This window comes from Bombyx mandarina, chromosome 16, assembly GCF_030267445.1.
Source record: "Bombyx mandarina strain Sakado chromosome 16, ASM3026744v2".
Lineage (NCBI taxonomy): Eukaryota > Metazoa > Arthropoda > Insecta > Lepidoptera > Bombycidae > Bombyx > Bombyx mandarina.
Genome location: NC_143222.1, coordinates 870,913 through 895,514, shown reverse-complemented (window position 1 = coordinate 895,514; position 24,602 = coordinate 870,913). Strand labels below are relative to the sequence as shown.

The following is a 24,602-nucleotide window of genomic DNA, read 5'->3' as shown; positions in this document are numbered from 1 at the left end:
GAAACGTTCGTTTCCAACCAAGACTGCGTAGACCGAACTTTATGACCTGGCGCCGAGTCTTGCTGGAAGGATCATTCTTAATTATTGAACATGGTGTTGTTAAGGGGCTTCACTACCTTCTCAAGAATGGTATCTTGATACACTTGTGCTGATGTTTTGATACCTTTTTCACAAAAGTATGGCTCAGTCACTCCATAGCTAATACCCCACCAAACCATCACTGAAGTCGGATAGTGCCCACGTTGCACTCTGTCGATTAATTGGGAAGCTTCCTTAGAGTTTTGTTTGTTAAAATGTTACTCAATTGTAAAAATTTTCTAATCCGTAAACAAAATTTTTCTATGACCTCCCTTTGCGTACCGCTTCAGTAGTTGTTTCGATTTTACCACCCTATCCACTTCTAAATTATCAGTTAAGAAATGACCAGTATGTCTCTTATAGGCTGCAAGTCCTAAGTCATCTTTTAAAATACGCGACATGGTTCTAGGTGCTATCTTCATCTCCCGAGATAAAATCTTTTGCTTTCGGACAGGATTTCTTCGAATTCTTTCCCTTACTGCTTTGACCACCTTTTTCATACGAACACTACGTGGACGGCCAGATCTTTTTCTGTCACAAACAGAGGAGGTCTCATTGCACCTATTAATAGCCCGGTACACAAATATTTTACTAATACCAAGCATATGGAGAGTTTTAAAAATTGCATTTGGCTCCATACCTACTTTGTGGAATGCAATCACAGCGATTCGGTTCTCTATATCACCCCACTCCATTTTAATATCGCAAAATATTGTACAATGTATTGGCGCCATTGAGTTTTCTCAAAATGAGAAAACTCAATGAGAAATCATATAAAAATGACAGATTCCAAATTCAAATGTAATATTTTTTGTATTTATGGCCAGACTAAGTATAATATTTACAATATAAGAATCTGCAAATCTGCATTACGCGAACATTAATGTATGACCCAGAAAACATTCGGCGGTAATTATTCATCGCACACAATTTTTTTCTGAATAATGATTCAATGCAACTTGACTTAGAAATTTATTATAATACAATCGATTTCAAAAATGTGCTTATTATAATTGACATGTTAGTAGTGCGACTTCCCCTGGGAGCCTCACGATACAGCTAGTTGTGTTGGGTTAGCTGGTGTATCGTTGTGCTGGCACTAGTCTGCAACAGTCCAAGCGTCACCTTGTCATCTTCTTACATCTACTATATGTTATGACAGTATTTTAGTATTCGACCTGGGTTTAGTGCATGTCTTATTTCACTACAGTGCTGTTCGTAACAAATAAATGGGTGTCAGTGCGTGCGAGCTCGTGCACTTGAGTACATCATAACAATTCATATTCATTATGTAATGAATACTCACAAATTAACAATAAAACGCGTCTCTCCAAAATGACAATAAACTAGTTCAGAACCGAAGCGGCTTGTGTGTATCTAAATATGGACTGTAACTCAAGAAAACCATAGACTGATATTACATTGGAAATATTACTCGAGGCAAATTTTTAATAATTATTATTATATTACATTGTGTTTTTTTTTATTGCCTTTGTAGGCAGACGGGCATACGGCCCACCTGATGGTGAGTGGTTACCGTCGCCCATGGACCTCAGCAATGCCAGGGGCAGAGCCAAGCCGCTACCTACCGCAAATGTAACCGTATTTGTAAGTATAGTTATAGATATATGTACATATGTATATGTATGGTATTTGTGTATGTATGCGTTTGTGAATGTATTTAAATATATTGCACTGGATTGGTCCACCGCGCGTAATTCGTTTCCGAAGGATTCTTGTCCACGTGATGGTTGTCCATAAGAGATCGCTCTTAGCGATAAGACCACCAATTGTAATTTTTGTATTTAATGTATCGCATTGTTTTTTTTTGTGTACAATAGAGAATACCCTCTCTCTCTCTATCTCTCTCTGTTTATTATGTTATTACACTCCCCGAAGTTTACGTACTATACCAACTTGAACGGCTAGGCTTCCACGGACTTCTCAGTGATATCATAGAAAATAGGTTCGATAGGACTTATGTTCAATTCAAAATTTCGATGTAATACGTTGTAGGAAGTGTTTAATAGTATGTACTTATTGAATATATTATAGCTCAACAAAATGATAACAATAAATACCCGTTTAATTTTAAAAGACGATCGACCAGTGCCTCTCTCTACTGAACTAATCCCGCTAATCTCGCGAGCGTCTGGTGCAGAGAGCGAGTCGCCTGGTCCACGCGTGCTCTGTGGGCTGCGGGTGGGCGCCAACACTCACGTCTGATCACAAACTGACGGGAAACTCAAAACGTAATCATTTTACATTTGTTCATATATGTACACACATAATAAAGACACTATGAAACGCACGCGGATTATCTTGTCAACAAGCAAGTTGTTCAAGGCGCACGCTCCTACATTGCTGGGTATCATTGGACACGATGATACCCAGGACGGACGGACCCCACGGACGAACCCCTGGATCGTTTCCCAAGCGTCACTAAGCGACAATAACATTTTGATAAAAAAACTGAGCAATGCAATAATTTAATACATACGGACCGGTTTCTGAGATTAAATATTTTTAATTTAATTTAATTTAATTTAAGCAGTTATATAATAATTCGTATAATTAGAACATGTACTTAGTCGATTTTTCATGTACTTACTTTTTATTTGTTTGAAATTCAAATTCAAATTCAAATTGAAAATCATTTATTTCAACTTAGATGTCAGTATGACACACTTGTTGAATATCAAAATATAAATAACTCTACCACCGGTTCCAAAAAAAGCCACAGTCCTGAGAAAAACCGGCGAAACAAACTTAACGGGATTTTTTTTTGTTTTTTCTCATTTTTTTTTTTTTATATAATAAATATATTTACAATAAACGAAAAAACAAATCAAAAAATACAATTAAATATGGTTGCGCTATGCGGTTGGTAGACCAAAATTGTAACGGTCATCTATTACAAAAATGAGTGTGGACTGTATTTGCGTTGTTTAACTATGACACTTTCTCGAGCCGTGGCGGGAAGAAACAAAGGAACACAACCCGAGGGAAATTGTGAAGGAAAACGCCGTACCTGGAGACGATGGAGTCGTCCGAATCACGGCTGCTAGAAGTGCTTGAAGCCAGTTGGTGTATCTTCTATCTTGCACGACACTGTGATACACTGACACTGATGTTGTATAAGAATAAAGTCATAGGCCATCTCAATAATTAAATCACAAAATAACTGATTTCTGTAATGCGGAGCGCGCGCTAGGTAACCGCCATATTTTTCTTCTTTTTTCTTTTCTGTGTGTGCCCGCGACGCTCGTATATACTAGCCAATCCAGGGCGCGGGGGATGGGTGAGGAAGGGGAAGGGAAAAGTGTCATAGCTGCCATATTATTATAAAAACATCTATCTACAAATCTGTTATGACGCTGGCGCAACCAAAATAAAAAAAAAATAATGAAAAATTAAAAGGCCAGGAGCGAACGCCTCATTCCCAATTATTCGCAATTACATTATTTTTAATTGCACCATCGTTTTGCAGATGATACGTGTTCTTCGCTGAAAGTGTAGAAGAAGACTTAAGAAGGTTGAACAGCTTTACGACGACTCTCTAAGTTTTGGCCTTAAAATGAACATCTCCAAAACCAAAATGATGTGCTATGGTGATGGAGTGAACCATATTCAGGTTAGAGGCTAACAAATACAGAGTGGAGGAGCATGCTTACCTAGGACAGAACATCAGTCTCGATAGCACCAGCTAGGAACAAGGGATAAAGCGTCGCACACAGCTGGAACTGGCAGACAGTCGGTAAACTGACTGACATACTAAAGAGGAATGTACCCATGAAATCGAAGCGTCGGACATTCGAGCAATGTGCTCTCCCTGTGATGGTGTATGGGGCCGAGACATGGACGCTCAAAAGGAAATTATGACCAAAACGCAAGTCACGCAAAGAGACATGGAACGGGCTATGTTAGGTGTTTCTCTACGGGCTATGTTCGGGATAATGCGCCATACCGAAATACGCAGAAGGACAGGTTAAGTGATTGCTCGCACTGACAATCGGTGGGGCACAAAAGTACTGGAGTGGAGACCTCGCTGTGGATGTCGTAACGTGGACGGACAGCCAACGAGGTGGACCGAGGGCCTGGTCACGGCGGCTGCTGGGGCGGTGGGGACTGGATCGCGAATCGTAAACATAATTGAAAGTTCTTTTACTGTTCACTCTTGCCTTTACTATTTACACGATCAACAGAACTATAAAGTAATTGAAATAATAAAATTAAAATGAAAATAGTAAACACGAGAATAAACTCGTTTAAATAATTACATATTTTAATATTCTTATTGTTCTGGAAAGCGATTATGATAGGTACCGATGTAAGTGATATAAATGATACAATACTGTAGTAATATATCTACATATTACAACACCGCTTTCAGACTGATTGCGTGAGTGAGTCTCACAAACACACGTTAGAAGGTTGGGATCAATGGGCACTCCGCGAGAGGACCGCGGGACTCACGCCTCGGTCCGGACACTTTCAGTGTTTTTAATAATGACATCTCAGGATGTTTTCAGAATTCTGATTTTTTGTCTTTTAAACTTTTAAACGGTAATGGGGGTAACGCGGCAGGGAAGGCGGCAGGGAAGCTCTGCGCTTGACCTTCCTGTCGACTTACTCGATGTGTTCGGGGGCCGCGTATTGAGTGCTGGTGGTGCATTGTTCTTGTAGTGCATCGGCCAGCAGCTTTGCCTTGTCATCGTTATCGTAAGTCGCTGGTTGGCCTGAAGGGGCGTACTAGAGGCGGCATAGTGACTATAGTTTCGGACTTGAGGGTCCTAGCTAGTCGCCAATATGCTTGGTGAGTGGGCGCGAGTTCTTCTAAGTAACTAACCCATTTTTCATTTCGGGCGTCGCTTAGGCGGGGTTTGACCTCCCGCTGTAGACGACGCATCCGAATCCGGTTTGAATCCGTGGGATATCGATCGTAGGCCCGGATTGTCGCGTTCCTAACTCTTAAGAGATCCCTAAGCTCGGGGGAAAGTCTGATGCGGTGGAAGCAGTCTTCCACATCGACTTGTTCAGAAGACCTTATGATTGCGGTCGAGACGTGTTCGGTAAAGTTGTTTATGGATTCGACTGTGTCCTCGGGGGATGGAGTTGAATCCGGGCCGCAGGGGAGCAGTTTTTCCTTACACATGCCAGTTTCAAAAACTTATAATGCGTTTTGTTATCAATGATCAACGTTATTTTCTATCTTTTTTCAAATATGTTTATTTTGTTTCTGCAGAGTTTTAAAAATGTAATAAATACACGAAAATATTTGAATTGATACCCTTTATAAATCAGACAACTCTTATAAGGAAACAATAAAAAATAATAATTGTACAAAAACTGCCGTTCGTCTTTTAATTTTTTCATATTTAATCGTACAAAATACAAATAAAGTGGATTTGTCAAACTTTAATTAAATTTTTTAATTAATTTATACAACTTAAGGACTATTGTTCTCGTGGGAAGTGTAAATTAGAAGTTTAATAAAAAATAATTACAGTAATTAGATGAGTAAGGTGTCGTCTCGACCCGGCCGTCGCGCCGCGCCGCCGCGCCGCGCCGCCGGACTTGCGAAGGCTGCCCGACAACTAAGTAGAGTACTTTTACACGCTTTAACGTTGTAAGGAGATTGACGGTGATTGATATGAACCTAAAACGATCACGTTCGTTTAGGCCGCCCGTTCATGAAGACGCTTCTAGAGACGCTCGACCAGGATCCCAGGGGGCGCCGGTGATGGAGCGTCTCCAGCCTCGGCAGCTGCAGGAGATTGCCTCCGGGCTGTTCCCATGGATGGAGAGAGACTTTGATTCCCCTCCGTTGGCGCGCCGCCACGTCATGACGTAAGCGGTGATGCCCCTGTTGAGGTGGTTACTCCGAGCATCTCGGAGAAGGAGATTCGTGCGGCCGTGTCGAGAATGCGGAGAAAGGACGCTGCCCGCGGCCCTGACGGTGTTCACGGCCAGGTTTGGGACTTGGTCTTCGGTGCCCTTGGACTTGTTCTGCTGAGGAATGAAAGTCGCCCTGCGGACACACCTGCGGGGTACCACCCCATCGTGTTGCTGGACGAGGCGGGAAAACTGCTTGAGGGGGTGGTGGCCGCCCGCATCCTCCTCCACCTGATCGTGGTAGGTCCCTATCTGTCAGTGCGGTTCGAATTCCGACTTCGTTCGGATACTTCTACTGGGTCGGAACCCGTCATGACTCGAGGCAGGCATCGAAAAGCCGCATGAGCTGATCCCCCAGAGCACCGAAGACTAAATCGCAGAGAGGTGCTTTTTAAAGTTTGACATCTAACTTTTAATTAAACGACAACGGCAGTCCCACCTTCCAAAACGGACCGCATTGCTGTTTGGCCACAGAAGTAGACAGGGTGATGGTACCTACCCGTGCGAACTAACAAGACCACGTACCACCAGTAATTACCTCAAGTTTCACAGTAAACACGCAGAAGAATTTCGTAAAATAAGAAATCATTGTTTTACAACAAAATATCAAAAATAATTCTTAAATATTTATTCCTACATAACAAATGACAACATAAAATGTAAATCCTTATTTATATTAACAGTACGAACAATGGCAGCGCTTCCGCAATTAATTACATTTTATTCTACAACAAAGCAGAATATTCATTGTAAACGAATCTAACCAAATCTAATATAACTAAAACCATCCGCTGTCAGACATGGCGACAACCTTGAATTATCTCGACCTCCATCCCAATTAGTATTCAAAATTTCGAGCCCACGAGTGAGGCCGGGCCACGAGCCCCACGCCGTGGGTTTCTTCGCTCGTCCAGGCGAATTGATTTAATAACTATACGTTAAGACTAGGACTATGTATTGACCAGCAACAGGGTGGCGAAGTTCCCCACCAGTTCCGATATCAGCACCAATACGTGAAGCAGCGCGCTGAAGGTTTGCTGAAAAAAAAACTTACTATTATAATGCATTCGACCTTTGCACCACCCACAGAACACTATTACTTCTAGGCACCACCACTGGCGCGCTACGACAATCACCTTGAAGTACCGACATCTATTGACCCCATAAAGAAGCACCTATAGTTCAGATGTTCATAGTTACTAATCCATTCGTCCAATTATCTGACATAGTACTATTAAAGTACGACAGATGGCGCGATGTTTTTACGATCTTACACGAGTCGACATACAAACAGTCGAAATCAAACACAGCCCTCTGTCGGGGACACTCAACACTGGGCAGATCACGGGCCACTGGAGGTTCAACCGAAGGCTGAGTTGATGTGATGTGATTGACAGGTTCGTTGGTTGAAAGACCTACCTGTCGGATCGCAACACTCCTCCCCCGGACACGACGACCGCCAGCAGCTTCATTATGTCCTCGGACAACATTTTCACTGTACAAAGATACTGTAGAGATGCGACCACGCGGCCCGATGGCGGTTCGTTCTGTTACAAACATCCTCCAGCAGTACTCGCGCGGCTACGTCACTATTCTTAGGGTTCAATATTGTTTTTGCAAACCCAATCCACCTTGGAAGCCCGCTGAATCACAAGAATAAGTTTTAACACACGTGATCTTGTTTAATGTTTTTTTCTGAGCATTAAAATACATGTAAGCATAAATTAATGACTCTCTCTGAAGAAACAGTATCGTTGAAAGAAGCTGTCCAATAATAATAAAGTATAATTTTTCAAAGCAGTCACGCATTCCGCTGTGAAGGATGTCACCTTATGGCTCAAGGTGAGTGGTGGCTGGGGTCTATGGGACCCGCTTACCTACACAATATGCACCCACGCCAATACAAACAACTCAAGTGCGTACCCGTCGTTCATTGAAGGGAGTGTGCTTAGTGCGAGTTTCTAACGTTCTCGATACTGTAAAAGTTAACTCATGTTTATATACGAAGTTGAAACAGCGCTCCTAGCGGCAAACGTAAGCAACCGTTCCAACTCCATACAAATTTGACTTCACTTTTACGATATCGAGAACGTTAAAAACTTGCACTAAGCACACAGTACGCCGCGCCGCAGTAGATAGAGATTAAGTACTGGTGGTAGGACCTCTTGTGAGTCCGCACGGGTCGGTTTGAAGGGTGGGGCAGCCGTTGTAACTGTACTGAGATCTTAGAACTTATGTCTCAAGGTGGGTGGCGGCATTTACTATGTAGATGTTTATGGGCTTCAGTAACCACTTAACACCAGGTGGGCTGTTAACTCGTGCACCGACATAGCAATAAAATAAAAATCTAAAATACTTTGTTAAGATTCGCCCAAGGAACCCTTATGAGTACTTGTGAAAACTGTTATATTAACCTACAGAACACAAAAAAATATGATCTATATGAAAGTGAACTCGCTCACCTCCACAAAAATTTGGAGGTCACTGCTTGATTTGCATTAATAATTCACGAAGGAAACTAATTATTTATGGTATTTTGCTATTTTGTTACAAAAAATATATTTTTTGTACGAATAAAACGAAACGGTCACGGCCATTTGGTTCGTAGAATTTCAGCAGTGTTCAGGAGGCAGGCCCGCTGCACGAGTCAGCATATGCTACAGTGCTGTGGCGAGTCTGACGCGGTCAGGAGCAAGCTGCGCTGGGGCTATCGCGGTTTCTGTTGAAATAAATAGACTCGGGGGCGAAAGTCCTTAATGGGACTTAAAATATCGGTATTTCTAATTGGTTCTAAGCCCACGATGGACAATTAAGTATGGGTTTCTAAAACGAACTATGGTTTTGGTTTGGCTAATTCTACAGTTACTCAAGTATTTTAGAACTTATGTTTTTTGGTACGTTGGTTGAAGGCGGGCGTCACGATTCTCAGCAATGAGCGATCGATTGGAGGAGGCGGTTGAACCTCCTACGAGGTCCCCGCGCGGTAGGTCGCGCTCTGTATGTGAGACTGTCAACATGTAACCCACTAAATAACTCCTCTGCACTCTGGCCCGAGTCAGACCCGCTTCTGAGACAGGGTCGGCGAGAGGTACTGCAGTCAGCACTGTAACTGTTCCGGCCGCTCCATGACCTTAACCGGGGGAGGACGCCTTGGGTTGGCGTCCCATGGCTAAAACAGCCATGGCTATTTAGATTGTGCGTCAGTCGGGAGGGGATACGCGTTCGACCGTCGACAAGATCGCCGAGCGACACACAGTGCTATGGACCCCACTGCGCCTACGGACCACGACATTTGGAAAAAGTCGGCACAAAGAGCCGGTAGTCGCCATCAGCCAAAGGACCATGACATTTTAAAATTTACCAGAACATTATTATCTATTTCACTACCGTGCCTCGCCAAAATATCCATAGTGGTAATGTTTTGTTTATGCAAACTTATGCCAAGATATTTCAATTATCATTATGATAAACATGAAAGAAGGAAATCCTAGGAGTAAAATGAATTACTAAACATAGTGATATAATGTGCTTAGCATGTTAATACTTTTTCTTTGTCGCGTCACTCTTGTCAGAGCTGTCGTGGCTGTCATTCAGCATCATTGCTGTAGGCAGATGTTATGCGCCTCACGAGCAATCGCCACTCCTCCCGGTTTGTGGTGAGCCTGGTGAACTCATGCAAACAGCCGCCAACTGCCGACATGACTTGGTCGGTCCATCGCATGAGCAACCTTCCACGCGGTCTATATAATATATTGAATTTAGATCGGCGTAGTTTAATTACATAAAGGGCGGGCTTCCGTCGGCCGGCTCGGGTCCCGGGGCCAGTCCCGGGCGCGCCGCTACATCCCGGCTCACACTGCAGCATGCGACTGCTTCGTGGACAAAAAAGAGGCTGCCGTAGTTTACTATTCTACAAAATTTCTCGCAAAGCTGAAAAATATTGAATACAGAATCTGAAGCTACAGTATATGTGCATAGGCTTGGTGGTGGCCCTGGCGCTGCTGATGTCCCTGAGCGACGGCGATCACAGGTCAGCTGATGCTCCGTGCGCTCGTCTGCCTTCATAAAATGAAACAACACTAAAAGTAATAATTTCTGGGAATAAAAACTAATAAAATTTACAAAATAATATAACGACTTTCATTTATAACTTTTTTAATTAAATCGCAAATATAGTTATAACTTAAATATCAAGTCATAACACTAATGTAAGATTAATAAAATATATACATATATTAGGTACCGTTCATATCGCCATTGCTACTAACTACAAATACTTGAGCACAAATCTGTGACATCACGAATATCGTCAAAGACCCGTGCGACAGTATAGTCGTGACGTCACTCCACTGCCGGAACATCGAATTACAAAAAGTACAATCATTCCGCGCCTCCGGAAAATGTTAGTTGTTGCATTTTGCGTTACGTTTTTTTGAAACATATACCTACTGAATTTTCATCCTAACTCAAACCATTAATACATTATTTTTTATATAAAACTACTAAATACGAATTAAATATTTTTTTTACAATTAATAACGTGATTTACATTGTTGATAGCTACGTTACAGATTGAAATACCCATTGCGGGACACACATACGTATTGCACCTGTTCACCACAATCGAGAAGAATCTAACGGCAGTAATCATAATACAACAATAAGTCAGGAAGTATCCCGCCGCTCAGGCTACTGACGAACCAGATCACAGAACCCAAAAAGTGTGTTGTCCGCTAGGCTATAAATAATATTACTTCGGAGACTAAAAATGAAAATTCTGAATTAAAGGCTTCGTCAAACAGCACGCGTAATTAGCGCGCGTCAGAGCGCTACGCTATGACGCCGAGATGTGTTGAACTACTATGGTAGCATACCGTCAGAGCCCCAGCGCTATGAGCGCTATAGCGCTGGCGCTCTGTTTGACGGTATGTTACCATAGTAGTACAACACATCTCGGCGTCATAGCGCGGCGTCTGTTTAGCGCTCTGACGCGCGCTAAGTACGCGTTCTATTTGACGAAGGCTTAAATATCTAAATACATCGGGTTTGCTTTCATAACATTGTACTTAACATTTACTAATCTTAAGCGTATTTTAAAGTTAAAATTATATCACAAGATGAGTCCCGATATGAACCTCTGGATCGGCATTTCCACGAGAAGAGTGAGAGGGATGGCCAGCAGATACGTGTAGAAACCCGTCGCAGCAAAATCTGCGAACTGAAGCATAAATTGTCTTTTATTAACCTAGATCACCACCCACCACTGGAGCAGAGTACACCCCAGCTACCTGGAAGCACTAGACTCATCCACAGCCCGTTTCAAGAATACATTTCTACCACGTGCTAACAGGCCTTGGAATTAACTCTCTTTTATGACATTGTTACGCCGGAGTAATGCCATTTATCGCCGAATAGTCGAACGAATATCGAAGGATCTGGTAGCACCTAGAATGCGCGAGAAGTACAACGCCATCTATTGTCAGATAGCGGGAACTATTACTAGAGATGTGTGAAATATTCTCGATAATACTAGGGATGAGGTATCGGCTATAAAATCTTGTAGAGATGGCACGCAGTGAGTCAGTAATCGGAACTACTCGAAGCGAAACATCGAATGGATCACCTGAAGCGAAGCGGAAGAAGTGAATTGAGAATTTTAAAGTGTTTGTTGAGTATTTTAAGTGCTCTAAGTGCAAATACAGTGTTAAGTAGTAATTCTGTAGAATTTTTTATTTATCGCGAACCCCAGCGCGTAACAATATTTCCTTAGCATTTTGATATGTTCTTCTTCAAACAAGGCTTAAACGAATGCTGCCTTCGACAACTACTACGTGCTTAAGGTCTATGTTTGGATTAGCAATAACCGATAGCTGCAAGCCATATTTTGCAAAGCATAAACTTTTATACCCTTCCTTGTCTATATATTTACAAAGTTGCATCTTTTGTTAAAACTTGTCCTAATAGATTCACCAAGATGTCTAATGTGGCAAATAGATATCGACACGACGATAAACTATGTTTTCCAAAATCCAAAACTACTTTAAAGACTAATAGTATACTAGGTATGAGCGTTAGGATATTTAATAAACTACCAAAGAAATTAAGAGACCTAGACGATTTTCATTTTAAGAAAAAATTAAAAGATAATCTTATTAGTGGAAATTATTATCACATAAATGATTTTCTTAGGGACGACATTTAAAATAAATGGATTTTTTAATTATTTGTTGAGTTATGGGAAATGAAAGGTAAATTATTTAACATCATGATATCTTGCACTAATGTTAAATAATGACAAAGCATACACACTGCTTTTAATTTATGTAGTTACTCATTTTCACTATGCTTAGCGAATAAATGATTTCTTTCTTTCTTTCTTTCTACTACTTAAACAAACCAAGTCTACATTCACTAATTTAGGTAAAAAGTTTTTTAACAGCCTCCCGAGCACCTGCGTCGGGTGACTAATAGACCAAGGTCAGCTGTTTCGCCATCGCATCCACTACAGGATCGGAATCGCAACCCTCAGCGAAACTCAATGGGCTGATGCTATGGAATCTGATTTAGAGTGGGTGGAAAAAAGAACGAGCTCTGTTCTGATATGGAACCGAGAGAAAGGTTGTAAATGAAACCGTTGTGTGAGACTCCGTCGAACATGGTGAGTCGTCGATGACAATACCCTTGGAGGAGAAAGAAAGATTTAATGGCTCAACTAGCGTTACTGGAACCCATATCCTTTAATAAATGCATGTCGCCACCTTGCCACGCCTTGGGACGTGAGGTCTAAACTTCAAATATTATATAATAGTATTATAGCATGATCCTCACATGGTGTTAATCCTTCACCGTGAACATGTGAAAAGTACGTAATCCGAGGGGAAATAGCAATGAAGACCTGCAGGATTCGAACCCGGGCACAGTGGCATCGCTCGAGACGAGTCCACCGGCCGTCTTATCCTTTAGGCCGCGATGCGCGACGCGTTAAGGAAAGCACAACATTTACCATCAAACTCCTTAAGCTAAATTAAAATAAAACTAATGATGGACCAAATCACAACAATATACTCACCACGTCTAGAACGGTGGTGGTGGACGGCTGCAGCCTAGAATGTGCTATTATCGTGTTGACACACCAGTGCAGCATCAGCACCGACAGAGACATGCGGCCCATGGCGTGCCAGCCGCGCCACGCACTAAACTCCTTCAGTATATCTGCCAAATTGCCGAGATTGTTAATACTCGACTTTCCATTGCATACACACAAACACATGCTGAGGAGATTGCTACAATGCACCGTTGATAAAAGCCTATCAAGATTGTGGCAATTCGAGGAAGTCGTTGATCGCATACCTGTACTGTCTGATTCAAATATAAACTACACAAGGCTATCAAACACACATTAGGTAAAAGCGCCAGACTAGAATATTAGGAGTACGTCAAATACCTATTTAACAAACAATAAAATATAGTTCAACTAACTCGATCCTCCGTTGAACATTCCAAAGAGTATCAAAGCACAGAAGCAGCTGAAGACCATTCGCTCAAGGGCCACGTAGAACGCAACGAAGCCGCGCGTGCTGAACTCGCGCAGCCACGTGCCCGACAGCACCCAGAACACCAGGACCAGGGGAGCCAGCTGGTACAGTATGTTCACAACCTAGAATCAACAACTTCGCACATACATACATCGAAGTGCATGACGCAGCAATGCATGCTGTCCTATCGCGGGCTAGCCCTGTGGTAGCAAAAGTGCTCGGCATAACTACCTAATGCATCACTGCCGCTCTCACTCCCAACTCAAGAGCAACACGTGTTCACACTTCATCAATATTTATAGTTCTAATAATTCATGTTTCATTTTTATTGCAGAACGCGGCCTTTCACATTCATGCGTGAATCTGTATTGTATTGACTACGCACTCAATTATGTAGAACAGTTAGTTCACACACGAGATCTGGCAAGTTCTTGATTGCAAGGGATCAAGCTAATTTTAAAGCTAAGAAACTTAAAAATCTTACAAAGGAAATGTCCCTCTTCTTAAGTCCTTTCTCCTGAAGTTCGAAATGAACATGTGCCAAGAAGAGACCGATGAAGCAAGCGGGCAGGCTGCCCCACGGCGACGTGTACAGCCGGGAGAACGAGGGGACGTTCAGGTACATATTGCGGATGTTCCTGGGAAGGAGAGCTTATTGAAGGTCAATGGAACTGGCATTACTATTTTTAATTACCAAGCTTCGTTGGACCGGACCACCCGTTTATTTATTTGTTTAAATATTTGCTACACGTCCTCATCAGTTCAAGTTCATCGTATACACCTTGTATTTGAACTCAGATACCAGCAGTTTTGTTCGAGCGGCCAACGCATTGTCGAGGGAAGAAATTGCCTATAGTCTGCCAACACTGGGCAGGCAGTGCTTACTACACTAAAATAACACTTACTCAGGCGTAGCAAAGTACACGAGAGCTTGCCAATCAAAAGCATACGCCAGTCCGGCGTTGAGCAGTAATGATGATACAAAAAGTGCTCCCAGGACTTTAAGGGCAATCTCACGACGAGAAGCCAGATACAGCGTTAGAGCCGAGCCCAGGATATACAGCTGCATATCCACCGCTAGGAACCTGAAATTAGAGGAATCAGTTAATAAAGTTCAAGAATTGCGTTGTTCAATTCTCGAATAAGTGTTTCATTTTAAATTGCTTATTTTCTGGAAACATTTGAAAGTAATTACGTCAGAAGTGTGAGCTGTGAGTCTGTAAGGGCCGTGGCCATCGTTTGGCCTAATTCTTTGGCGAACTGGTCGTGCAGCATTCGAATAGAAGACACACCCACAATATTTTAGCTCCGGTAAACAATGTAAAATAAAATCGATTCGGGCGTTCACCTTGCCACGTGAGCGAACAAAACAATCTCCTTAGTAATATCTGATTTTCAGTTTTTAGCCACTAACATAACTAACTCAGTACTGCAGACGTTCAACCTCTGGTATTATGACTCCATACAACAAACACAATGGCGAGTCCAGTGAGGACCTCACCGGACCACCGATATCATGGCGGTGTACTAACCACGTCTGCACCAAGCAATGCTCCTCAGCTTGAACCAAGTTATTAATAAAGAACGCTTGGAACCAAAACTTCTTCCTGCAGATGGCGCTCTCGGCCTCCACCAGAGTAGGCCACAGGGGCCCGCTGCGGGCGTAAGGCCACCATGTTGCCGAGTATCCCACCACTAGTAGATAGACAGGGGTTATCCTAGAATTTAAGAATTCTCACTTAAGCAAAACAATCAGTCACAAAATGGTGATACACATAAAGAACGGAAAGATAAGGAGGACAAGAGCAGGCGTGACAGCGACGGTTAAAAATTATATGTTTTACGTGACAAATAAACAAAATGAGTGTTTTCCCTTCCCTCATTCCGTAAAATCTTACGCTTTTCCAAATTGAATAATTCTAGTTCAACGAGAATTGTCCTAAATATTTTGATAGGAGACAAAATATGGCCATGTTTCTATCGCAGTAGGTGAAAAGTTTAAGATTCGTATGACTTTCTTCCTTTATAAGCTTTAATTTCTGGTACTAATTTCAACACGTACATTTAGCTATCATAACTAGGGTTGGGTCGACAGATAGACGGGCAACAAAGTGATCTTATGAGGGTTCTGTTTTGTGCATCAGACACCTAAAAAATGCCTAAACTGGTCCAGCCACTGACTTTATGTAAAGAAATTTAAATTATTGAAGTGAAGTAACCAAGCTCAGTAACCTGTATGCTCACCTAGCGATACGTTTCAAAATACACAACGGGAGGTGCTTGAATTTGAGCTCGTGAGTTTTTGAAGCAAGCAGCAGGTTGTAGGCGAGCAGGAAGTTGGACATCACCAAGAAGAATTGGATTAAAGTTGTGCCATTGAAAAACAACATCAGTAGCGGAGACTTGACTATCTGCGGAAATATTTCAAATATTTAGTATCATGACGATGCCATATTAATAAAAAGCCATTGTGCTGCAACTCTCAAACAACAACAGACTTTTAGTTTCAAATCCTCTAAATCTTCTTAATCTCAATCTTGTTCGTTTCGATGTTGTTTCCTTCTTAACTAACATTTGTCGATGATAGGATTGAAGCATCGATCCCCAATATGAAGGATGATGGCGGTACCCCACGCAATTCTTGCATGCACGCCAGCCATGCAAGGATTGCGTGGAGCAGAAAATAAAGCCATTGCCTTCTTTAAGACCTTTTCCTTTAAGTCTTTTTTTGAACATGTGGGAAACGAAAATTTTCTGACGTACCTCCTCAATAAATCGAGGGTTGAATACATAAAAGGAGCCACGTATAACGCCGCTGTGGGTCAGTATTGTCAGAGACATCAGGAACACCCTGGAATAACAAAATATTTGTTGGCTTAATGTACTGTGATGAAGCGCTTAACCAAAAACAACCCAATTTTATAATGTTCCATCAGTTTCAGATTCAAGCAATGGTTACAACAACCGAAGGAATGCAAAAGGAATATGATTAATACAAAAAAGTGTAATTTTACCTCACACCCTGGACAGGGTTAAGAGCCGAGAGCCGTGGGTCGCCATCCTCATAGGTAGCTATCAGACGATTCCAATTAGAGCGCAAGGACCACGACACTAAGTGTTTGCTCTCTGGAAATAAACAGACCCTTTGGTTTCAGTTGCAAGCTAGACTAGCTTTACTCTACGTGTATTATGCACACCGGTGTGCCTTTATTGTGTGTTGCACAATCCTTTTATTCAATACGAAGGTTTTCAATGCTAGACCATATGTCTCCGGTAACACCAGCTCTTCCCTTCGTGTTTCAAAGTTTTCTGCTATTATGAAGTGAGGTTGGAGAATAGACAATACTATTGTTGTACATTACAAACTCCTTAATTCGCTGGTTGCAACTTTCGAAATTACATGCTCTCACGATTTTTGCTAAATAATCCGAGTCTTATTCTTCGAACTCGCAAAGTATGAAAATTTTGAGTCATATGTTATCAGGTATATGTGTCTGAGTGGTCTGACTGGTAGTCCAGCCTTAGTCCAGGCTTGGCTGAACCCCTGACGTTGTCGACGTCCGTGAACGATGATAACCACTCACCATCAGGTGGGCCGTATTCTCGAATCTGCTTACAAGGGCAACAATAATAAGATCAATAGAAAATATAATATTTATGAAAACTAAAATAGATAATACCTACTTTTTCTTTCGTCGCCAAGTAGCAAGTCATAAGCAGTTCCTATGAAATTGAGGAACAATAAGGCGCAAACGACGGACAGGAATATCTTTTGCGGTTCATCCATCGGCTCCTGTGTATTTTTCCTTGCAAACTCCTGGGCAAACGATCTGCAGTACTGGAGCTTTTGAAGCGAGAGTCGGAACGCATACTTTTCCCCCCAACGATTGGCACACTGCTCGAAGCGCAGGGAAGTATTTGTTTCTGACGCAGTGCCACATCGCGAGCTGACACAGTAGCCGCGGTAAAGTACCGTCCGGTTGAAGTTCGAAGGATGTTCAGAGTACTCCTGGTTAGAACGTCAGGGAATTATTAGAGTGTCGCGATTCTGGCTGGCCTCTCTATGGGATTGGTCTCCGGATGTACTGCCAACAAGGTGTATTTGTAGGTGTCGATACTATTCACTACATTTTGCAATTGAAACCTACTCATGGATTAATTCTTGAAACGTTACTGCTTTTACTTTAACCCTGATGTGAATCGTTCGTAGCTAAACGTATATCTGCCCCACTCGAGAGGCGGACTCTCAATCAGCAATCTTATCCACTTTGCTTATCATTGAGCTGTTCTTACTAGAAGTAACAACATGAAGATTTTTTTTATAGCTTAGATGGGTGGACCGGCTCACAGTCCACCTGGTGTTAAGTGGTTACTGGAGCCCATAGACATCTACAATGTAAATGCGCCACCCACCTTGAGATATAATTTCTAAGGTCTCAGTATAGTTACAACGGCTGCCCCACCCTTCAAACCGAAACGCATTACTGCTTCACGGCAGAAATAAGCAGGGTGGTGATACCTATCCGCGTGGACTCACAAGAGGTCCTACCACCAGTAATATTATATAAAATTCGCGGTACCAATATTGCTCTCTGATCTGGTGGACTGGTAAAAAATTGACCAGTCATAGTTAGATCTGAAGTTTCACGATCGAGGTCCGGCCTTACATTAACTCTCCTTGGAAATGGTAGGTATACTAGGAGAGGAATTAGTGCAAATGCTGATAATTAAGTATACTAACTGTACAGAGAGCTAAACAGACTATTATCTAACAAGATCCTCTGACCATTACTCGCTACTAATAATTAAAAGTCTAGATACAAATTTGATCAAGAGAAGTACCTTCATTAACTCATAAGTCGGGTGTTCTGGCGTGGCTGGTGTAATGTGGAAGCTGCCCACACAATAGAGGCCACCAGGCTGGGAGAGGCAGGTGTCATAGTCATCCAGGTGAAATAGACGCGGGAACCTCGAGTACTCCTCATCTGGACAAAACGATTCAATTGTAGTACAGGGCATCCGGAGCGCGCGGCCAGTGTCGCAAACAGTGCTCATTGATATACAGCATGGGCGACTCCGGGGCACACGCTGATCAGCTTCTGAGGTTAAAATCCGAAGTTCAAATAAGGTCAAATAAAGTGAGCTGAAGGTCTATAAGCTACCCAAGTACCGGTTGAGTATTAACTACATCCGCTGGAGTCCGGTGGAGAGCTCTGTAGTTGAGATGAGTCGTCCTGGTGCTAAGTGGTTACCGGAGCCAATAGACATCTAGAACGTATTTTTTTATTGCCCTTGTAGGCAGAGAAGCATACGGCCCACCTGAATGTAGGTAACGTGGCCCATGGACTTCAGCAATGCCAGGGGCAGAGCCAAGCAGCTGCCTACCGTCTCTGAAGGAAGCGACAGAACGCTACTTTACTAAAAAGCGCCGCGACACGTTAACCCTCTCTCTTATCGTGGCCACCGCTACTTAAATATCCGAACCAGACGGCGGGACAACGCCGTGCCGAAGTCCCCCGAAACATGTCTTGTCGGATCCCCCGGGTCCACTCACAGTGCTTTTAGCCTCGTCACCCGACGATCGCCGCACTCGTCAAACACGCCGATTAGAACTAGTCGTCTAACTAGTCCATAGGCACAACCCAGTCAGTTTCTCGCCGGATCTTATCAGTGGTTTGCGATTCCGATTCGGTGGTAGATTATGCAAAGCAATAATCTTGTTTGGGCCACGGCCAGTGTTAGCAACGTCACCAGGTTAGAGTCCCGAGAGCTCACCTACTCCCTCTCTTACGCTGACATAGCCTCTCAAGGACACCACCTTAAGTAGGGAAAAAAGCCACAAGCAGACTGACTCTGGCATTTATAATAAATATTATGGACGGATCCGTTTAAAAACCAGTTACAAAGTTATATATCCCAAACATTTTAAAGATAATAATTTATTTAGATTTACTATCTTGTGATTCATAGATTATCTAGGGAAAACCAAGAAAAAAAACGAAGTTGTAATTAATGTTGTAATAATCTGGCAAATAACACGAGACGTTCTTTTTCTTTTGTGTTTGTTACTGTCAGGACCAGATTTGTATAAAAACGAATAAGATAATTAAATAAGATCAATAAGTTCCTGAAGCGAAGTGAGGGCGGGTCGCTAGTATTGAATACAGGCGCGGCCGCGCTCCGCCCTCTCACTACTCTCCTCAACTTCCAAAAGATATTTATTCATTCTCAGTTTATACAATACATATTTTTGTGGTACATCGCAACTCAAATGATATTAAGTTGGAATTGGAGCTTATGTGTTTGTGTTCGCATAAATAGTGGTCAAATGAATTCACGGGATGGCCGAGATGATTAGGACATCATCAGGCAGAAGGTAGGACGAATCTACAGTTACATAGGGATGGCTACCGCCCCGCCCTACAGACTGGAATACGTCAAAGCTTCGCGGCAAAAATGAACAAGACCATTTCTTTCGCAAAACAGTTGCGTTCAAATTTGAAGCCATAACGTGTTTATCTTGTTGTGTTACCGTCACAGCTCTATACGGTATACGGCACAGAACAGCCTCCGAAAACTAAATACATCGAAACAAATTTACGAACCGGATATTCTAATTTGCCTTAAAAAATATTACAATTTTATCATGACAAAGTCGTTTGATACATTATTCATTAACATTGAATGTCGACGTTAGAAGCTGGAAGACGGAGCGCTGTAGCGGATTAGCAAATTGGACGATAACTGCGCGTGTGACCGGCGACCAACTCGACCGGTCTTACAGGTCCTTGCTTCTAACCACGTGACCTAATGTCAGAGTCACGTAATTCCCATGGATTTGTCACATGACAATGAGAGACCCATGCCCGGGAATCGGTATCAAGACTAAGCTAGGAACGTTATCCCTATGCCATGATGCTTCTTGTATTGAAATATTAGCGATTTCACGGTAAGCAGCAGCATGGCTGGGATTGCTAAAGTCCATGGGCGACGGTATCCACTCACCATGAGGTGGGCCATATGCTAATCTACAAACAAGGGCAATAAAAAAAATGGATGTTGACTTCCCACCTGTACTTGAGATTTTCTGTAAACTCTAGTAACTACTTAATACCAAATAGGCTGCTAGCTCGTTCACTCGTCTATGTAGCAAATGAAGAAACCCTTCGCGCTATTCTACAGTAAGTACCTAGATCAGTAAATATACTGATTAGATATAACTAATAACGGCTGTCTGGTGTAGTGGTAAGTGACATGATCACTACACAAGGGAGTCGCGGGTTCGAATCCCGCCAAGGAAAGATATTTGTATGATAAATATAAAATGTCTTTTCCAGGGTTATGGATGTATATTAAATATGTGTATGTGTATTATAAAAATATTACATTTATATCCGTTATCTGGTACCTGTAACACAAGTTCTTTACGAACTTACCACGGGACCAGTTAACGTGGCGTGACTGTTACTAAATATTTATTATTATTATAAGTAATGACTTAGAACAAATTCCGTGATCCAATTATAATAAGAAATTTTGTACAGTTTTTTATTGGTTATTTGTTTTTTCATCCCATTGTTAACAAACGAACGAGCCCTCCTGATGGTGAGTGGTCACTATCGCTCATGGACGTGAGCAATGCCAGAGGCATAGCCAAACCGCTACCTCCTACTACTGTGGACTCTTTTCAAATGTGGTTTGAAGAAGGACATATCGTACCGCTCGGAAAACACCATGAAGGGAGTTCATTCATGGTGTTACAGGTGATCCGTGGCAAAAAAGGTATCTGGAGACGAGATATTGAGTAATATGAATGTGCTTTGCTCACTGATCCCTGAGTTTGTTAACAATCCAAATGCCTGTCGTCTGCATAGAGCCAAATGGAAGGTTTCAAAGAATTCTTATATTCACTTGCAGCTTCTTCGCAGACCCAAACCCAACCTAATTCGAAGACCCGCCCCAGAGAATTATTCATTTTGACACAAGTTTCGGTTATCCCTCCTGAACCATGTTCCCAGAAAACTGATAGCCTTATATCATACTGTTGGTAAGATCTCTTTGAGTCCGCACGGGTAGGTACCACCGCCCTGCCTATTTCTGCCGTGAAGCAGTAATGGGTTTCGGTTTGAAGGGTGCGGTGAGACCTTAGAACTTATATCTCAAGGTGGGTGTTGCGTTTACGTTGTAGATGTCTATGGGCTCCAGTAACCATCTAAGCAATAAAAAAAATATCATGCATCCCGCGGCATCCCCCATGCAATCTATGCTATCGATGGATAGCATGTCATGGATATGCAGAACTAAAGCGTGGCGGAGAGCACCGCACCCTGCTGGCCTTCCAGCAGTACTATGGGAGTAGCAGCCGTCAAAACTTTTATTGCTCGTCTAATTCAGTTGGGTTTTTTCCCTCCAGATTTGACACCATGTACAATTTTTAGACATAAATTATTTAAAATATTGTTTTTTGTTTCAAAATTCAAATTCAAATCAAATTAAAAAATAATTTATAATATTTTTATCTACTAAAAGCAATAGATATAACAAGGTAAAACGACTTAAGTTGAGCTTTTGATATATGATATACTTTCGGGTGCACGCTGACGACAATAATAGTACTAGAGTTATTATTTCATTAAATAAATCCAGCTCCTTGCCAACACAGAGTGTGCAAACCTTCAAAGGGAGTGTCGTGCCGTGCTTGCCAGCGTAAAGTGCTGGTGGTGACTTACTGGCGGTAGGGCGCCTTGTGAACCCTCACGCTTAGTTCTGCCGAGAACCAGTAACGCGTTTCTGTTTAAGCAATGGGACCGCCGTTCTACTACTGTAGCACTGAGGCTTAGAATTCATGTCTTCAGGAGGGTCGCGGCGTTTACGTTGGTGTATGAACCCGGGAACCACTTAACACCGGACGAACCGTAAGTTCGGTCACCCAGCATAGGTCTTAGCATAAATAAAAATAATAATTAAATTACAGGCTTATTCATAATAATTTATCGATGTTACAACAAGACCGCAAAGAAGTGACTTTCATTATCTATATATTAATACGTGAAGCAAAAACTTTGTATCCCTTTTTACGAAAATTGCGCGGACGGAGGAGTATTAAATTTTCCACACTTATAGAGAAGATAGAGAAGAAGTGCACAATGCAATTTTTTTTTTTTTTTAAATGCATAAAAGACACATTAAATCAATAAAGAAAACATTACACACACTACATACCATGTATTTGACGCACACACGCATACATACTATTTATTCATTGTCAAACATTTGTTCTTGACGTCTGTGGTCAAATTGAGAATAGATTAAATATTGTTTGTCTTTATTAATATTTTTTACAGTTTAGTCTTGGCGAAATTTGTGATTATAGAAGTATAAAATACAATCATAATGGTGTACAAACTTACAATTCCAATTAATTATAGTCGAATTTCGACTACTGCGGGACCTCTAGTAAAAAATAATTAGACGAAAAATTCAAATGTAGTTTATAACGCATTTGTCTTAATATAAGTTGCGATAAGTCATTCTGAATAGCGGCCTTATATGTAGCTTAGTCTCGCGATTAGGATCAAGGGTAGCCTTAGCAAGAGTAACTCTTAACTTAATTTCTACTAATAAATAAATATTAAATAACCAAAAAAAAATTTGGTAAATACGGGAGTACGGAAATTTGTGGTTCCGCACAGCGCACGGATCAGTTATAAGTCTTGTTAATATTGGTGACGAAGCAGCCGCGACTGCCTCTCCCGACATCTGCCCGGGCCCAATCCACGCGACGTCGTCAAGGGTGGGGGTTATTCAAACTCAAATGAGAGTTGATTGTATTTTACAAAACAACAACATTCATACCGCTAAGTCCATTCGCCGCTGTCGAAACAAGCAATAACACTAAGACCGACATTTCGCACGGCACCACAGAACGCACGCGCACATTTGTCAAAGCTGGACTGAAACAGCGCGATACAAAAGCTTACATTATATTGTGTAAGCACGCGAATAGCACGCGCTCCTAACTGTAACGTCACAGCCGCAGCCGCGCCGCCGCAGCCGCAGGACGAAGGACGAGAAGGACCGACACGGTGCTAGTTCAAAATGTTTGGCAAACGAGTAAGTCACCTCACACGATTGCGAAACTTAACAAAATCCTCCGAAAAACGTGATGTTTGAAGTGAAATTTAAAAATATAAAAAACTAATGAAATAATAAGTTGGGTAAAGTAGAAACAAAAAATTTATGAAATAATTGATTTAATAATACTAAGTGAGCTCTATTTGTCTGCTGGCCTATCCTACTTAAAAAATCAAATGTACAAACATAGAACCCTCATAAGTACTTCCTTGCCATATACAGACAGGGACCTTTAATGGAATTCTACTGGCGGTAAGTGGTTGCGCTACTACGCACTGTTTATTTTACCGAGTAGTGCGCGAAAATACCAAAAAACTGAGTGATGCTTCTTGACGCATAGTTGCGTGCACACGGCGCGCGGCGGTTCTGGTCTTTTATAGGCTATTTTCGTGATAATTTTTCAATTATCAAGTGGGAAAATGTAACATGAAATATGATCGTTCTAACAATTTTAAAGAGAAGACTTTTCAACGAAAGTTTTGTTTAAAAAATGTATTATGTTGAAAAGTTTTAGATACATGGGACATTTCTAGTCACACACAGGCGACGTGAGCGCCCTTCTGTACCGCGGGCCCTCTCGCGGTCGCCGGACCAGGACTACGTGCGCTTTAATGAGACGGCAATATGTTGCATTGAAGTCAGTATTCGCGTATTTGCCAAGAAGGACTTGGTCGTCACAACGCCACGATTCAAAGGGTAATCCAGCAGGATTTCATGAACACTGTGACACTTGGAATCAATACGTCGAGCAGTGTTCAGTGTCCGAGTCACTTCGAAGGTAAAGCCTAAGTTGACTTCCGAAATGTTGCTTGTTTGTACCATTGCCATTGCGTTTATTCAATGTCAATGAGCGACTGTGGCCACATATGACAGGCCTTTAACTCGTCAACCTACAGAGGCCATTGAAAATCAAAATAGCACTGCGGGGCACAAACTCACGATCCATTTGTTGCAGAACAG

The 24,602-nt window shown here is 42.0% G+C and overlaps 1 protein-coding gene and 1 long non-coding RNA gene across 2 annotated transcripts; both read right to left on the bottom strand.

Moving 5' to 3' along the window:
* Window positions 1-6,561: 6,561 nt before the first annotated feature.
* Window positions 6,562-7,521, bottom strand: LOC114246765 (uncharacterized). Its single transcript, XR_016324329.1, has 2 exons — window positions 7,393-7,521; window positions 6,562-7,010 (listed from the first exon to the last, which is right to left on the bottom strand). It is a non-coding gene; the product is annotated as an uncharacterized LOC114246765 (long non-coding RNA).
* A 3,414-nt stretch (window positions 7,522-10,935) lies between these two features.
* On the bottom strand, window positions 10,936-23,548 carry LOC114246784 (nose resistant to fluoxetine protein 6). The gene is made up of 12 exons (XM_028179472.2): window positions 23,364-23,548; window positions 18,351-18,493; window positions 17,193-17,517; window positions 16,523-16,634; window positions 16,272-16,359; window positions 15,753-15,919; window positions 15,041-15,226; window positions 14,414-14,593; window positions 13,993-14,146; window positions 13,453-13,630; window positions 13,043-13,185; window positions 10,936-11,191 (listed from the first exon to the last, which is right to left on the bottom strand). The coding sequence occupies exons 1-12, from the start codon at window positions 23,413-23,415 to the stop codon at window positions 11,084-11,086; spliced, it is 1,836 nt and encodes a 611-aa protein (XP_028035273.2). The 5' UTR covers window positions 23,416-23,548; the 3' UTR covers window positions 10,936-11,083.
* Window positions 23,549-24,602: the final 1,054 nt, after the last annotated feature.